The following is a 17847-nucleotide window of genomic DNA, read 5'->3' as shown; positions in this document are numbered from 1 at the left end:
GAATGGAATGTATGGTAACAGGATGGAATGTATGGTAACAGGATGGAATGTAATGGTAACAGGAATGGAATGTAAATGGAAACAATGGATGGAATGGATGGAATGGAGGAATGGAATGGAATGGTAACAGGAATGGAATGTATGGTAACAGGATGGAATGGAATGGAATGGAATGGAATGTATGGAACAGGATGGAATGTATGGTAACAGGGTGGAATGGAATGGAATAACAGGGTGGAATGTATGGTAACAGGAATGGAATGGAATGGATGGTAACAGGATGGAATGTATGGTAACAGGATGGAATGTATGGTAAGGAATGTAGGATGGAATGTATGGTAACAGGATGGAATGTATGGAACAGGGTGGAATGTATGGTAATGGGTGGAATGTATGGTAACAATGGAATGGAATGGGATGGAATGGATGGTATGGAATGGAACAGGATGGAATGGAGGTGGAATGTATGGTAACAGGATGGAATGTATGGTAACAGGATGGAATGTATGGTAACAGGGTGGAATGTATGGTAACAGGGTGGAATGTATGGTAACAGATGGAATGTATGGTAACAGGATGGAATGTATGGTAACAGGATGGAATGTGTGGTAACAGGATGGATCGAAAAAGTAACAGTATAGAATAATCTTATAATTTGATTTTTGACCGCCAAAAACCACCAGTGAAATTGATATAAAAATGACAAACTTAAGCCAGAAAAGCAATAAAAATAAATCTTTACTTTTTCAGACACTTTACAGCGTGAATTCAATCAAGAACTTACACAGTAGTAACAGGAAGGAGAATGTAGTGACAGGATGGAAACTGCAACTTGAACGAAACGAACAACTGATAATATTGTATTGAACTCTTTTAGTTCCAGCCTACTTTCAGAACTGTAATGTTTCCTTATTCAATCAACAAATGGGCTTGACGATTCAATTCAAACTATTTACTAACCACATAAAGAAACTGTGCATTGTCAAAATATTATCCCAGTTGATAAGTACGATAACAATGTCAAAGGTACATGAGACCATAACAAGTCGGGAGAATTTCAATTGAAAAGTCAATCACAATGACGTCACGAGTCCACAAGCGGGACAGGGGTCAAACGACCATGTAACAAGCTCAATAACGGGTATGACCACCATCGGCATTGAGAACAGCAGTGCATCGACGACGCATAGAGCCTATCAAACGTGCAAGGAAGGCTTGTGGGAAGTCACGCCAGATTCTCTCAAGTTCTGTTGCAAGGTCAAGGACGTTATCTGGCGGATGAGGAAGACGGCGTAGACGTCGATCCATCTCGTCCCAAACATGCTCTATCGGGGAGAGATCCGGTGAATTTGCAGGCCAAGGCAGTAAGTCAACGTTGTGGTGTTGCAAGAAATCCATAGCAACACCTGCCGTATGAGGGCGGGTATGTCCTGTTGGAATGTTAACCCAGGGCCATGACGTTGCAGAAAAGGAATTGCCACAGGTCGAAGAATCTGATCCCTGTAGCCCACACCAGTTAAGTTGCCCTGAACAATCACCAATGGAGTTCTTTGGCGTGCTGTTATTCCACCCCATATCATCACGGAACCACCACCAAAGCGATTTCTCCTCCATAGCGGTCACGTTCGATGACGTTATTGGCGTCATAACGTTCACCCACTCCACGCCATACTATGCGTCGTCCATCTGCAAATTCCACACAGAAACGTGATTCATCAATGTCTGGTTCCATTGTTGACGACGCCAGCGCCGATGAGCACGTGCCTATTGCAAACGTTCCTGTCTGTGACGTTGACTTAATGGAACTCCAACCACTTGACGTCGGGCAAACAGTCGGGCTGTGTGCAAACGGTTCGTTACCGTTTGGGGATGAACAGTCGTGAGGGTGGCCTGTTGCAACTGTCTAGCCAACTTTGGAGCACTTGTAAACCTGTGACGTCGTGATGACGTCACCAAAAATCGGTCTTCCCGGGGTGTGGTCTTACGGGGTCTGCCGGAGCATGGCCGATCTCTAACAACCGGTCTGCTGTACACGTGTCTGGAGACGTGAAACTGTGCTCCTGTGCACGTTGAAATGACGCGCTACGTCTGTAATTGTTTGACCAGCATTCAGTCTCCCAATCGCTTCATGTCTCTGATTTTCATGGTTGATTTTCAAACTTTAAAAATGTTTTACCCTCTCAGGAGAATGTCTCAGTGGGTATGCAATAATGCATCGGCCACAGGATGATTTTCATTGTTTTTGAGACATGAAATTGTGTTTCACGTGAATTCCACGAAAATCACAGACAAATGCACGTGACTTTCAATTCTCTCGTCACACAGCAATTCCACAGGTGTCACAAGTTTACAGGTATCAGGTTCAGACTAATGAGAACATTGATTATATCTGTAAGGACAATTTAGTGCAGCGTGCTAAACTTTTTGGGTTGAGTATATATGAAATATAGACATTTGTATACCAGAAATCTCATATAAGGGAAACTTCAGTTTCAAACTTATATATGTTAGATCAAGGTATACTGAATATGTGTGACTGTGCTTTCTTAAGCATTAAATGCTGAAACTTTATTAGATATGAACAGCTTTTCAAGTGTGTGTGAATGTAACACAAGTTCACCTGTAAAACAAATAAAATATATCTGTATAAGATATCTGTATTGTCTTTCATTGTAGACTGCTCATGGTTTGTTCAAAATATTATTGAATATTTTAGACTTGTCTGTGTTCTATTTTGCTGGTTCAAAGGGGACTTTTACACCTTTTATCACGGCAAATTATTAACCGTAACAATATGTTACATTTGACCACTTTCTAAAATGGCATTGTATATTTAATAAGAAAATAGTAAGTAACAGAAACATAAGATTGTCCATATTACAAGGAAGAATCAAGCAGTCCGCTTATCAAAACAACTCAAACAAAAAACTGAAGACACAAAAAAAACAAGACACAAAAAGAATAATCAAGCTCTCCCTTTTTTTCTTGTGGGGAGGTAGGGTCAAGTATTATCTATCGCTTTCTCATTCTGCCTACACAGTTGTGACCAGCAGACCATGGCGTGTGTTGTTTTAAGCTGAAGACCCGGGTTCGATTCCCCACTTGGGTACAATATGTGAAGCCTTATTCTGGTGTCCCCCGCTGTAATATTGCTAAAAGCGTCGTAAAACTAAACTCACTCACTCACTCACTAGAGCGATTGACGAGTGTAAATGGCAGCCATGTCGGAAAATGATCGTCACTATCTAACCCTGCACCCTGTCTAAACCGGCATTATATTTTGGTCGCGTTGGGTACCGGTTTAGACAGGGTTCACTATACTTTCTCATAATAAGATCATGTGAAAAATTGTTTGGTGACTTCTAACCGAATGGGATATGGGAGGCAGGATATGTAGGGTAAGGTGACTTCTGAATACATATACACCCGTGGAGATCCCAGTAAGATTTGATCTTCAGCTACCCATGCTTGTCATAAGAGGCGACTAACGGGATCGGGTGGTCAGGCTCTCTGACTTGGTTGACACATGTCACCGGTTCTCAATTGCGCAGATCGATGCTCATGCTTCTGATCACTGGATTGTCTGGTCTAGACTCGATTATTTACATACCGCCGCCATATAGCTGGAATATTGCTGAGTGCGGCGTTAAGATAAAATCACTCACTCTGCTTACGTTTACATTAAGCTAGGTTACTAAAACAACACGATGCAGTCTGATGCTTAATAATGGATGCATGAATAAATGTTCGTTTTATCTATGACAGGAAGAAGTTGCCGGCGTTTTATTAAAACACTTGTTAATCACAAAACACAGTAAACACAGTTAACGAATGTGATCCACACACGGACATCCTTCCTTATTTGAATGTCATTTCATTTAATTTGAAAAATGAAACAAATGAAACTTCTAGCAACAGATGTCGTCGATTATCAAAGAAAGACTGTACAGATGAAAAAAAAAGATGAAATGAAAGAAAGAATTGTCACTAACATCAATGGAACTGAAGTAAAGCTAATAATGAACAATCTAACAGCAACAACAGAAAATTTAGTTAAAGGTGCTAATTAATATCAAACATATATACTAAATGACTATTACAAATGATCACAAATCATAATAAACATGTAATCAAAACAGAATCATTGATATTCAACTGCATGATAAATAAGACACTAATTTAAACACCCCACCCACACATAATGGTTCGCATTACTCTCACAATCTGTTACAAGAAACCCATTCCACTGTAAGCGGCGTTGTATTATAAAAGTTGTTAGGTGACTATAATGCGTAAAGGGACGTAACTCTAATTTACAGTGCCCGAACGTTTTCAACATGTTGTTGATATCTGACTGATAAATTTCGTCGGGACCCAGTTCATCAAACATGGAACCGGGATCATATGCTCGAAAAGTAGGACAAATGTAAATTTTATAACTTAAAATTATTTCATACGAATACGGATTTGTTGCAACGTGAAAATAGAACCTTACAACTGTATCACGGGTTGGTATCTAGTTTTCTAAATTACTAGATACCATGAAACTGCCGTATTTAAAAGTCTTTTGCAAGATAATCCCCATTTATTTATTTCTGTTATGATATGTTTAATTGCATTCATGGGTAGATCACAGCACAATCACGAAATGTATCGTTGAAATCTGCAATCATATTTTCTGATATTCACAGAGAAGTTTATTCTGTAAGTTCAGTTTTTCTCAAGAACCATGTCCAGTGGCAGATTGGAAATCTTTGCATGGTCGACGGAATAACGCACAATGAAGGATTATGTATGGTTTACTTTATGTCCAGTGGCAGAAGGGAAACCTTTAGATGACCAATTGATTAACGTACGATGAAAGATTATGTGAAACTGTGCTTTACTTTATTTGCAGCGTTATGCCAGGGAGGAGAGGGAATCAGAGTCATCAGATGATGACAACTATGTCCCATATGTTCCAATCAAACAGAGAAAGAAACTACAGGTAGGTAAATGGCAAGCTAGTCTATATCCTTGTGTTATGGCATTTTGATTACTTACGAACAGATTTGGCAATTTACCATGTCTAAGTGATGGTTATACTTTCATGTTTTGCTTTCATGAAACAAAGTCCCAGCAAGTGGAGAAGAGACTTGGTCGTGCTGGGATACTGAGAGCTGAGGAAGAAGAGGTGAAGTCCTCCACCAATGATGAAGAGGAAGAGGATCAGGAAGGGGATTCATTGGGACCCAAGTCTCACCTCAGTCTGCTGGATCAACACAGCGAACTCAAGAAGAAGGCTGAAGGTAAGGGACTTTGTTGAGGATGATGGTAAGAAGTGAATGGGATGGGAAACTGTAGAGGGAGTGGGGAAGGGTTTGAAATGGGAGGTGTAGAGTTGAGGTGACAAGACAAGGAGATGTATGTACATGTGTGAGGAAGACTCAGTTGGTGGGTACGGGGATGTTAGTGAGGGACAAGGAGACTTGTGAAGGGGTAGTTGGTGACGGAGGGTCAGAAATTAAGTGAGGAGATGAAGGCATGAGGGGAGAGGGATGTGGGGTTGGATGCATTAGGGGGAAAGGAGTGTGGAGTAGAGGGTAGGTTGGGGTAGATGGATGGTGAGGTGAAATTGGGTTTAACGTCGTACTTGAGAATATTTCGCTCATATGACGACGTGCATGCGTGTGTATGTGTATGTGCGGCTGCTTGTACTAGCCCAGACTGAAGCTGGTTTTATAGTGCTAGCCCACTGAGATACCATGCCGCAGTGAAGCATGAATACCCCACTCAGACACATTATACTGACTCCCGAGCCGACCAGTCCTTGTTGTACCCATTAATGCCGAGCGCCAGGCAGGGACCAACAAGTACCATATTTTAACGTCTTTTGGTATGACGCGATCGGGGATCGAACCCGCGACTTTCCGCTCTCCGGGCAGACGCTCCAACCACTACACCACGGAGGTAGATGGACGGGGGGAGTAGGGTGGGGGTAGATGGATGGGGGATTGTAGGGTTGGTAGATGGATTGGGGAGAGTAGGGTGGGGTAGGTGGATGGGGGAGAGTAGGGTGGGGTAGATCGATGGGAAGAGTAGGGTGGGGTAGGTGGATGGGGGAGAGTAGGGTGGCGACTAATAGTTTGAAGGTGTGGGTGAGAATGGGGTATGGTCAGGTAGGGGTGGAGAAGTGCTGTAGTCGGAGGGTGATATTGGAGGCAGGATATGTAGGGTAGACGATGAATATCGAGGTGGAGGACAGTGGTGTGTAGTGTCGTAGGTGAAGGGAAAGGGTTCATGTTTGTCGTAGATTAGTGTGACCAAGTTAGAGTGAGTTTAGTTTCATGCCCCACTCAGCAATATTCCAGCTATAAGGCAGCTGTCTGTAAATAATCAAGTCTGAACCAGACAATCCAGTGATCAACAGCAAGAGCATTGATCTACGCAATTGGGAACTGATGACGCGTGTCAACCAAGTCAGCGAGCCTGACCACCCAATCCCATTAGTCGCCTCTTACGACAAGCATGGCTTACTGAAGAGCAATTCTAATCTGGACCTAATGATGGGATTGTAATTAGACTGCTGATTGTTATTGTTACTTGTTTCAGCTCGGAAGGAGACGGCCCGTGAGAAGTTGCTGAAGGAAGAACAGAAGATCCTGGAGAGTGTTGCTGAGAAGAAAGGTCAGTGGTCACAACCTTCTGTACAAGAGACACCTGCTCATGAGATGAAATCATAAGAATTTATTACTATCCACCAGTTTATTAATTTTGTTGCTGTATGTCAGTGTAACTCATGAGAATTGGCATGTCAATTCTAATTTTATTATCAGTTTAATGCAATAAAAGAATAGTCTAAGCACTAAAAAAATCTGGCACAGATACGTGAAATATGTGTGCTTTATTTTCAGCTTTGATGGGTGTGGCTGAGTTGGCAAAAGGTATTTCATATCAGGATCCGATAAAAACAGGGTAGGTGCCACAAGTTGGGGAAGGTGTTCAATGTGAATGTGAACATTCTCATATAATGTTTTCACACATTGATTACAATAGTTGTCTGTACACATATTGATTAGAATCATTTACTTCTTGAAAAAAAGACAATGCTGTAAAATGTTTTACAGTGCAGACTACAATCAAGGTCCATTCAGGGAAAGACAAATTTGCTCTATGTTGTGTTTTATTAGATATATATCTTCATGCATCATTTTAAGTTTGTACTTTCACTTTTGGGTAAAGAAGGTTAGAGTTATCTACCCTTGGTTACAGTTTTAAATTTTTGTATTGGAGTGAGTGAGTGAGTTGGGTTTTATGCTGCCTGCAGCAATATTCCAGCAATATCATGGCAGAAGACACCAGAACTTTACACGTTGTACCCTGGTGGGGAATTGAACCTGGGTCTTCAGTGTGACAAACAATTGCTTTGACCACTAGGCTACCTCATCACCCCTTCAAATTCTTGTTTGTCACCACACTCAGCAGTTTTACAGCTGTACGTCATTCACATGGCTACGCAGTTTAAACTTTCACTCCTCGTCATTATCAGATGGCGCCCTCCACGCCGTGTCCTGGCGATGCCGTTCCAGCGCCACGAGAAGCTGCGCAGGAAAATGCACATACTGACAGAGGGCGAGGACTTGCCACCCCCCATCAAGACATTCCAGGAGATGAAGTTTCCCAAAGCTATCATCAATGGACTGAAGAAGAAGAGCATCCTCAAACCCACGCCCATACAGATGCAAGGGATTCCTGCTGTGTGAGTGGAGAGTAACTGCAGAATAAACTAGGGGCTAGGAAACATTATGGATTATCTGGTCTGGATGAATATTTATGTCCCGGTTTGAAAAGTGCATGGGGACATTACTCAGCATGTCCATCTGCCTGTCCATCTGTGTGTGTCTCTGTCTGGCCATCCCTTTGTCTGTTCGTCCATCTGTCTGTCTGGCCATCTGTCAGTCTGGCTGTCTGTCTGGCCATCTGTGTCTGTCTGTCTGGCCATCTGTCAATCTGGCTGTCTGTCCGTCCATCTGTCTATTGTTTCCAGAGTACAACTCCATTACTGCTGTATGAAAGTTGCTCAACAGATCAGTCTAGAGGTGAGCTGATGTTGATGATTTGAAATATTGAAATATACTGAACAGCATTATCTTGTTCTTTGCTGAAGTGGATGTTTCCAATGGCAATAACCAAACTTGAGATGCAGAACTGGAGGGATATGTCATCTTCTGATGACTATTGTTCAAGACACTGGCGTTTATTATTGGCGTAGCTATCTGGATTGGTTTTGGGGATGTATCTTGTTTTGCTGACTCTACCACACACCTCATTTTGTGTAACAGTTTTTCAGGCCCCTTCCCCTCCATCCCCCAAATTATGGATTATGATTCATGAACCTATTGCAGTATCAAGCCCAGTTCACTGGTTCATGTGGCTCTGTGTTGTTTTTTCAGGCTGTGTGGGCGTGACATGATCGGGATTACGTTCACTGGGTCGGGGAAGACCTTGGTGTTCATCCTACCTATCATCATGTTCTCTATGGAACAGGAGAAGAGGATGCCGTTTGACAAGGGGGAGGGGCCGTATGGCCTCATCATCTGTCCATCGGTGAGTTAGGGTGAGATTGGTGTGTGATAAGGGTGAGGCACTGTATTGCCTCATTATCTGTCCATTTTGAGTTAGGGTGAGATCAATGCCATTTCACAAAGGGGAGGGCCAGTAAGGTGTCATCATCTGTCCATTGGTGAGTTAGGGTGAGATGAATGCCGTTTCACAAAGGGGAGGGCCAGTAAGGTGTCATCATCTGTCCATCGGTGAGTTAGGGTGAGATGAATGCCGTTTCACAAAGGGGAGGGCCAGTAAGGTGTCATCATCTGTCCATCGGTGAGTTAGGGTGAGATGAATGCTGTTTTACAAAGGGGAGGGCCAGTAAGGTGTCATCATCTGTCCATCGGTGAGTTAGGGTGAGATGAATGCCGTTTCACAAAGGGAAGGGCCAGTAAGGTGTCATCATCTGTCCATCGGTGAGTTAGTGTGAGATGAATGCCGTTTCACAAAGGAGAGGGCCAGTAAGGTGTCATCATCTGTCCATCGGTGAGTTAGGGTGAGATGAATGCCGTTTCACAAAGGGGAGGGCCAGTAAGGTGTCATCATCTGTCCATCGGTGAGTTAGGGTGGGATGAATGTCATTTGACATTGGGGAGGGGTCTGTATGACCACATCATCTCTCCATCGGTGAGTTATGGTGAGATTGATGCCATTTGATGAGATGGAGGAGCCATGTAGCCTCATCATCTGTCCATCGGTGAGTTAGGGTGAGATGGATGCTGTTTTAGTAAGGGGGTGGGGTGATACAGCCTTATTTGTCCATTGGTGAAAGGGATGAATGGTGTGTGGTAAGGGTGAGCTACTGTATGGCCTCATCATCTGCCTGTAGGTGAGTTGGGGTGACATGGGTGCCATTTGGGAAGGGGCAGAGACTGTAGAGCCTTGTGACATATCCATAATGTACCACACTGACCTCAATATCTGCCTGCCTACTTCATTTTGCAGAAATACAAGCAGACAAGTGATGGCAGACCTGACAACTACAACACGTTAAATAAAACATCTGCAGTCTAAGGGGAAATAATTCATGATTTTAGCACATAATTTTCTCCCTTTAGCCATTTTGATCTCTTTACTCAGATGTCACACAAAGGTGATTCTGTCCCATTTGAATACGATATCAGACAAAACCTTTTTCCCACCTGATGAATAGATTTGGGTTCATTTAATATGTACTACTGATATTTCTAGAGAGAGTTGGCAAAACAAACCCATGACATCATCATGTACTACTGCAAGTGTCTGGAGGCTGACGGGTTCCCGGCGCTGAGGGCCGCCCTGTGTATCGGCGGCATGTCCGTGAAGGATCAACTGGAGGTCATCAGAAGGTGAGCACGATAAACACGATAGCCTTGTCAGTAGTTTGGATGTCAATACTTGAATATTGTTGGCATTAAACAGAAATACAAACAAACAAACAAACGGAAAAGAGATGGCAGGTGGTGTTGAGTTGACTGCTTTGGTTGTTTTTACTATTATTAAACATACAGTGCACCCTGGTTATAATGCTACCCTGGATATAAAGCCATGATTTTGCCAGAACACATTTCCTGCCTGTATAATACCCTGGTTATAATGCCAAACTGGATATAATGTTATAAAACTGTGTGAACGTGAAGCAGCATAATGTGATTTAGTAGCCACGGCTCATATAAACCTGGATATCTCCCGTGTACACCAAGACAACCACTGCCAATCTCTACAAACCTGCCTTGAAACCCTGTGTTCCTTGTGTCATCATCCACTTTTGAAATTTCTGGAAAAATCTATAATGTTGGTTAGGTATTTGTCCTTTCAGCTATTTAAGATCAACTCTCAGTAAGAATCAAATCAGGAGACTGAGCCAACAGTGTCCACTTCTGACTTCGCTGACAAGGGCGTTGTCACCTGCAAAATAGCTATGAAGTACTTAACTGTGTGTGACGCTGATTATACTGAGTTTAGTCCACCCACGTATCTCCTCTTCTTCTCCAGGGGCGGTGGGTTAGCCTAGTGGTTAAGCGTTCGCTTGTCACGCTGAAGACCAACATGGGCACAATGTGTGAAGCCCATTTCTGGTGTCCCCTGCCGTGATATTGCTCGAATATTTCTATAAGCGGCATAAAACTAAACTCATTCACTCACTCACTCCCCTTCTCCTTTCCAGGGGTGTGCACATCATGGTGGCCACACCTGGTCGACTGATGGACATGCTGGACAAGAAGCTGATAAATCTGGACGTGTGTCGATATCTCAGCATGGACGAGGCGGACAGGATGATTGACATGGGCTTTGAGGAGGATGTCAGAACAATCTTCTCCTACTTTAAGGTAAGTTCATGAGAAATGAGAACTAAACCTGCAAGGAACCTTGTGGTTAAAGCGTTCGCTCATTATGCTGAAGACTTGGGTTTGATTCCCCACATGGGTACAGTGGGTGAAGCCATTTCTGCTATGATATCCCTGGAATATTGCTAAAAGTGATTTAAAACCATTCTCACTCACTTACTCCAGAATTACTGACCACAGTGATATTAGGGAAAAAATGTCACTTCACTCCATCAATTTCTTCAAGTGTATGCACACTACAGTTTACAGGTCAGAATTGGTGTTAAGTACCTCATGATTTTCTTAAGAGCTGACAGATGTGGAGATCAGATAGTTAAGCTGTGTGTGACCCATGAAGATGCAGGTTAGAATTACACGAATACTGGGTCCAGAGGTTCATGGAAATAAGTGATGTATTGAGTGTTGATCCGGGTTAAAATGTTGGTCTCAGCAACCCATGCTTGTCGTAAGAGGCGGCTTACAGGATTGGGTGGTCAGGCTCGCTGACTTGGTTGACACATGTCATTGTATCCCAATTACGCAGATCGATGCTCATGCTGTTGATCACTGGATTGTCTGGTCCAGACTTGATTATTTACAGACTGCAGCCATATAGATGGAATATTGCTGACTGCGGTGTTAAACAAGAAACCAACCAGGGCCCCGTTCCTGAAAGCGATCGTAGCACTAAGGTGATCGTAACTCCCATACTTTAACATAGACTTACAACTGTCGTAGCGCTACGATCGCTTTGAGGAACGGGACCCAGTCATGCTGTGTGGTTTGGCTGTTTTTGTGATTGTTCCTCTGGCATTGATCATTTACCCACCTGGAAGCCACCCACCAAACCAACCATCTAACAACTTGCACCCTCCTTTCCTTCTTACGTTTTATCAGGTGGTCAAAATGGCTCCTGACTATGTCTTTGGTTTGTTTAGGGTCAGAGGCAAACCCTGCTATTCTCAGCTACTATGCCCAAGAAGATCCAGAACTTCGCCCGCAGTGCCCTGGTGAAGCCTGTGACGGTCAATGTCGGCCGAGCCGGTGCTGCGAGCATGGACGTCATACAGGAAGCTGAGTACGTCAAACAGGAAGCCAAGATGGTGTACTTGTTGGAATGTCTTCAGAAGACTTCACCGCCGGTAAGAAACCAATGCCAGAGCCATTTTTCACTAAGTGGTGTTAGCGTTTCTTCATCTCCTAAACCGGGATCGGGTGGTCAGACCCGCTGACTGGGTTGACACATGTCATCGTGTCCAAATTGTGCAGATCGATGCTCATACTGTTGATCACTGGATTGTCTGGTCAAGACTCAATTATTTATAGACCACCACTATATAGCTGGAATATTGCTGAGTGCGGCGTAAAACTAAACTCACTCACTCACTCATCTACTAACCCTCTCAGCCATATCACTAATAATTTTCATTTTTTTTCTCTTTATTTCATTGTGAATAACACGATGTTTTGGAGCGTATGCTTGCTCCTTTATCAGGTGAAGGATAGACTCCGAAACAACATATTATTCACTATAAAGAAGTTGACATCCATAAATCTTGCTTTCGTTATGCATTCCACTTCTACTTTTCTTATACAGTGACCCTTATCAGTAATTCTTGAAAGCATTTTTACTTCTGGACTTCAAAGAAATTGATATTTGTACAAGTGTTTTGATAAGGTGACCACTTCCTTCCCCATTGCAGAACTGTCATCGGAGATTTCTCTCCTTTATATGCCTCATAGTTCATTACTGTACTGAGGAACTTAATTGTGATTTATCTGTCATTTTGAATTAATCTATTGCCTCACTGAAGCGATGTTATTGAAAATAATGGGTTAAACATAATAGGATATCATGTGTAAGATAGTGTGTCATTGATGTTAACAGTGAATGAGAGTAACAACACAGTTCCATTTCCAGGTGCTGATATTCGCAGAGAAGAAACAGGATGTTGATGCCATACATGAGTACTTACTGCTCAAGGGTGTGGAGGCTGTTGCTATACACGGAGGGAAGGGTGAGTGTCAAGGACCAGAATAGGTCCCAGTACCACATGTCAAGGAGCAGAATAGGCCCCAGTACCCCATGTCAAGTAGCAGAATAGGTCCCAGTACCCCATGTCATGGAGCAGAATAGGTCCCAGTACCCCATGTCATGGAGCAGAATAGGTCCCAGTACCCATGTCATGGAGCAGAATAGATCCCAGTACCCCATGTCAAGTAGCAGAATAGGTCCGAGTACCCATGTCATGGAGCAGAATAGGTCCCAGTACCCTATGTCAAGGAGCAGATAGGTCCCAGTACCCATGTCAAGTAGCAGAATAGGCCCCAGTACCCATGTCAAGTAGCAGAATTGGTCCCAGTACCCATGTCAAGTAGCAGAATAGGCCCCAGTACCCATGTCATGGAGCAGAATAGGTCCCAGTACCCATGTCAAGTAGCAGAATAGGTCCCAGTACCCCATGTCAAGTAGCAGAATAGGCCCCAGTACCCATGTCAAGTAGCAGAATAGGTCCCAGTACCCCATGTCAAGTAGCAGAATAGGTCCCAGTACCCCATGTCATGGAGCAGAATAGGTCCCAGAACCACATGTTATGGAGCAGAATAGGTTCCAGTACCACATGTCATGGAGCAGAATAGGTTCCAGTACCCATGTCATGGAGCAGAGTAGGGCTCAGTACCACATGTCATGGAGCAGAATAGGTCCCAGTACCACATGTCATGGAGCAGAGTAGGTCCCAGTACCACATGTCATGGAGCAGAATAGGTTCCAGTACCCATGTCATGGAGCAGAATAGGTCCCAGTACCCATGTCATAGAGCAGAATAGGTCCCAGTACCCTATGTCATGGAGCAGAATAGGGCCCAGTACCCCATGTCATGGAGCAGAATAGGTCCCAGTACCACATGTCATGGAGCAGAATAGGGTCCCAGTACCACATGTCATGGAGCAGAATAGGGCCCAGTACCCTATGTCATGGAGCAGAATAGGGCCCAGTACCCCATATCACAGGGCACTAGGTCAGTGATATATAGTGCTTGTTTCCAGTGGGCAGAAGGGTGAGCTACTGTCCTCTCTAAAAAGACTACCTTTCCCTTGTTGATAACCTCCACCACTTCTGTCATAATATCTTCCCTTTGTGTTTCCACATAATGGTCTTATAGCAAAAAGCAAAATAGCAGCAATAAGGGGTACACTTCATTTTTTTTGAACAAGTAGAAATATGACTTTCAATTTAATGTTAGATAGACAGGCATTTAACGAATAAATATGCTCACCAGGGGGTTGTCTGCAGTGAGGGTATATGGAGTTGTGCTGTAAGGACTCATTCTCTTTCTTTTTTTTAGACCAGGAAGAGAGAAGTCGTTCAGTGGAACAGTTCCGGAAGGGGGAGAAAGACGTGCTGGTGGCTACAGACGTGGCATCAAAGGGTCTTGACTTCCCTGACATTCAACATGTTATTAACTACGACATGCCGGAGGACATAGAGAACTATGGTAAGATTAGGTCCCAGTACCGTGGCGGCGTGTGGTCCTGTGCGTAGAGCTCAGGTCACAACCAGTTGAAGTTAAACAACGGTGGTTCGCGGACAGTCCTCGGATGGGTGACCATGTTTGGCAGCTTGACTCCTGAGAGTTTCTAGGACTTCAGTCCTGCCCCACAACGAAGCATATGTGATACATGTGGTCTCACCTTAGGCAAGTGAGTTTGTTCAAACTTGCCTCTGTCCACCCACCAGTAAAACTGGGTACCTGATATGATACGAATTTGAACCTTGAGTCTGAATTTGAGCCTTGAACGCCTGACAGGCGACTGGTTGTATTCTCCGCAGAGTGTTCTGTACTCATTGACCAGGGGTAATAATCAACTGGGATGCAATGAAATGTGCCAAACAAGTCAGCGAGCCTGACCACCCGATGCTGTTAGTCGCCCCTTACGACAAGCATGGGTTACTGAAGATCAATTCTACCCCGGATCTTCATGGGTAGTCAGTGAGATATTTCTTTGGGTCTGGTTATCAGTCAGGTGATTCTGCTCAACTACTTAAACAAACTGGCCCTTTAGAGAACAGTAAAAAACCTTTTGAAGTCATACTTTATATTTGAAGTAATAAGGTATTTTATAGCAAGAGATCCATGAGCTGGTTGTTTTCACAGTAACTGTGATGAAATTTGGCAGACTTTTTGTTTGCTTGTTAGATTGGATCAACTGTCTGTTGTGGTTTGAGGTAGTCTCCCCTTGATAACACTTGAAGATTCTTGGGGAGGGTAATTGTGTTCTACTGTGAGCCAAATTACAGCCATGCAACAATCTTGTAAAAAGCGGAATTTATGTTCATTTGTGAAATGTTCAAAGTTCTTTTTGGAAACAGATAATCAGATAATGTCTGAATGATTCGCGCATTTGTACTGAGAACTGTAAAGCCTTGATGCTGACTGGCTCATCGGAAAGATCACATGATGCATCAGTTGATTTTTTGCAACAAATTAAAACTTTTCTTTGTGTTTTAGTTCACAGAATTGGACGTACAGGCCGTTGCGGCAAGACGGGCATTGCAACAACTTTCATTAATAAGACAGTTGGTAAGGCCATAATTGAGAGTGCCGACATTGCAGTTTCAATACTCAGATTGAATAGACCAATTCTCTGTTATTTATACTAAATCCTGGCTTTACTTATTTCTTAAAGAAACATTGAGGCCAAAATGAGTTATCAAAACTGAAGGATGAACAACATAGTAATCAAGTATTGTCGCATGTCATGCCAGCTGAACAGAAACAATTCTGGACCAGGAAACCAGTGGTTAACAGTGCAAGTAACAATTAATGCTGTCTGGTGCCATGATCCCATCAAGGACTGTCCATGCTTGGTAGTCATTGTGACCACAAACTCCACTGTAAGTTGCCATGACAACAAATCTTTTCTTGCTGGCTTGGATATTTAGATAAGAGCAACATATATTTCCAGGATGACACAGTATCATCTTGTTTGAGAATTATTTAAAACTTACCATATTTTGTAATTCTAACAGTTAAGGTTTTGTGGTTGCAGATGAGTCTGTGTTGCTGGACTTGAAGCATCTCCTGATTGAAGCCAAACAGAAGGTGCCGGCATTCCTGGCTACTCTGTCCTCAGAGAGTGAGAAGTACTTGGACATTGGTGGTCAGTATCCAAACAGGAACACATGGCGTTGACATCCACTATACTGTTACGCTGGATGGGATGTTGGGATATTTAATCCCTCTGCAAAAATGTTTGATTCAATGTTTAAAAAAAATCAAACACCCGATTTTAAAGCATGGTGCCTGAGAAATATTGAAAATTGTCTCTATATTTCGAGTTTAATAACCACAATTATGACTGGCTATTTTTACATAAGCTTTGATTAAAACTCTGATTAAGGCTGAAGGGATAGTTACACAAAGTGGTCAGAGTGCTACAATTCTTGTAAGTCTGTGCTATATACCAGTATGATATAAGTGTGCCTTGGAACACCACAGCGCACTTTAATCCCAGTGTTGTGCTAACACTGGTATTGAAGTGCAAGTGTTGTGCTAACACTAGGATTGACGTGCGCTGTGGTGGTCCAAGGCACATAACTCTTGACAGTACAGAAATATCAATTACAGTGATGAGAACATGGCTTAGCTTCAACTCACCAATTATTCTGAAAATACATATAGCACCCCATTTTTACTGTACCAGAACAAATTACTAGCAGGGAGTAGCATATGCTATATTATAAAACAGTGTTAAAATTATGTAGTTTCTATCATAATTTGTCTTGTTCCAGGTGAGATTGGATGTTCATATTGTGGCGGTTTGGGTCATCGTATTGCGGATTGTCCCAAGTTGGAGGCAATGCAGACGAAACAAGCCCAGGGCATCGGTCGGAGAGACTATTTGGCTCACAACAGTGCAGACTGGTAGAGTGGATCATGTCAAGGCAAAACTGCTGATCTACTTCCGAGAACACATCTGTGCAAGCAGTGACTTTGTTTCTAGGATGTTCTTGGATACTAGTTGACAAGCCCCTCAAACTCAGATAAATGGGATAAAAAGCACATTGTTTGCCTAGAATCCAAGCTGTGTAATTATTGGATTGAACCACTGTGATGTTGTCAGCTTGTTTCATGTTGTGCACACTGCTGAAACTGTTCCAGTGATTTTACAGGCTTTTCTAGAGTGGTATACCTAATCTGACAGTGGTAAGATGTCCTTAATCTAAGGCATTCTTATGACCAATGAAAAACTTGCTGGTATATTTTGTTTTATGGGTCTGTTAAGTAACAGAAGCATCTCCCATATTTTAGCATGGACATTTCGTGGAACAGGTCCCTGAACTGATTTGAAAATGGTATAATACACTGTACTGTTTTTCTTCAGCACTGTCAATGTACGAGTTAAACTACGAACTTAACTATCAGATGTTTCTTCATATGACTATTTCATGTTTGTGTAAATATCCATGTCAATAAACCGTGATCATTCTATGGAAATTGTGTCTATTTAGGAAGTTTTATAGAAGTTCACTTTCCATCATCACACAGTCACTCTACAACAAATTCTGTTGACAGTTCATGGAATCAGTGTTTTTTATTTAAATTTTTGAAAAATCTGTTTTTGTTAAAAGTAACTTTGAATTTTAGATGCTCACAAAATAAAACTTCCAAGTAAAACGGCCCCATTCAGTATGAATTGCTCCAAATGAGTTGTACACTGGTATCTGCAATATGCAGAGTTATGTTGATTAATTTTTGCCAAACAGCAAGATTCCAGCTATTGTTTTGTGAAATCGTCTGCTTGACATTGTGGGAGGAAAGATTTGGTCTTCAACAGATTTTTTAATGAAGATAAAAGGTTTCTTACACTTTCCATCTGAGATTCTGTAGAACATGCAATGCAAAAAGCTATAGTTAACCTTTGTTATAGTACGAGTAAACAGTCATTGCAA

At 42.6% G+C, this 17847-nt stretch overlaps 1 protein-coding gene across 1 annotated transcript; it reads left to right on the top strand.

The window, feature by feature from the left end:
- The first annotated feature begins 4308 nt into the window (after nucleotides 1-4308).
- Nucleotides 4309-17386, top strand: LOC124280643 (probable ATP-dependent RNA helicase DDX41). The gene is made up of 15 exons (XM_046716627.1): nucleotides 4309-4415; nucleotides 4898-4987; nucleotides 5114-5288; nucleotides 6592-6666; nucleotides 6894-6954; nucleotides 7529-7738; nucleotides 8433-8586; nucleotides 9778-9914; nucleotides 10733-10895; nucleotides 11831-12034; nucleotides 12814-12910; nucleotides 14240-14389; nucleotides 15404-15475; nucleotides 15945-16055; nucleotides 16687-17386. Exons 1-15 carry the CDS (start codon nucleotides 4389-4391, stop codon nucleotides 16821-16823), a joined length of 1863 nt encoding a protein of 620 aa, XP_046572583.1. The 5' UTR covers nucleotides 4309-4388; the 3' UTR covers nucleotides 16824-17386.
- The last annotated feature ends 461 nt before the right edge of the window (nucleotides 17387-17847 follow it).

This window comes from Haliotis rubra, unplaced genomic scaffold, assembly GCF_003918875.1.
Source record: "Haliotis rubra isolate DU_JTF1 unplaced genomic scaffold, ASM391887v1 Scf270, whole genome shotgun sequence".
NCBI lineage: Eukaryota > Metazoa > Mollusca > Gastropoda > Lepetellida > Haliotidae > Haliotis > Haliotis rubra.
The sequence above is the reverse complement of the archived record's forward strand: the minus strand, read 5'-3'. Positions and strand labels throughout refer to the sequence as shown.

Coding starts and splice junctions, on each gene's coding strand:
- LOC124280643 (XM_046716627.1), top strand. CDS start 4,389: ATGGAACCGGGATCATATGCTCGAAAA. Junction 6,667..6,893: donor GAGTGTTGCTGAGAAGAAAG/GTCAGTGGTCAC, acceptor CTTTATTTTCAG/CTTTGATGGGTGTGGCTGAG. Junction 6,955..7,528: donor CAGGATCCGATAAAAACAGG/GTAGGTGCCACA, acceptor CGTCATTATCAG/ATGGCGCCCTCCACGCCGTG.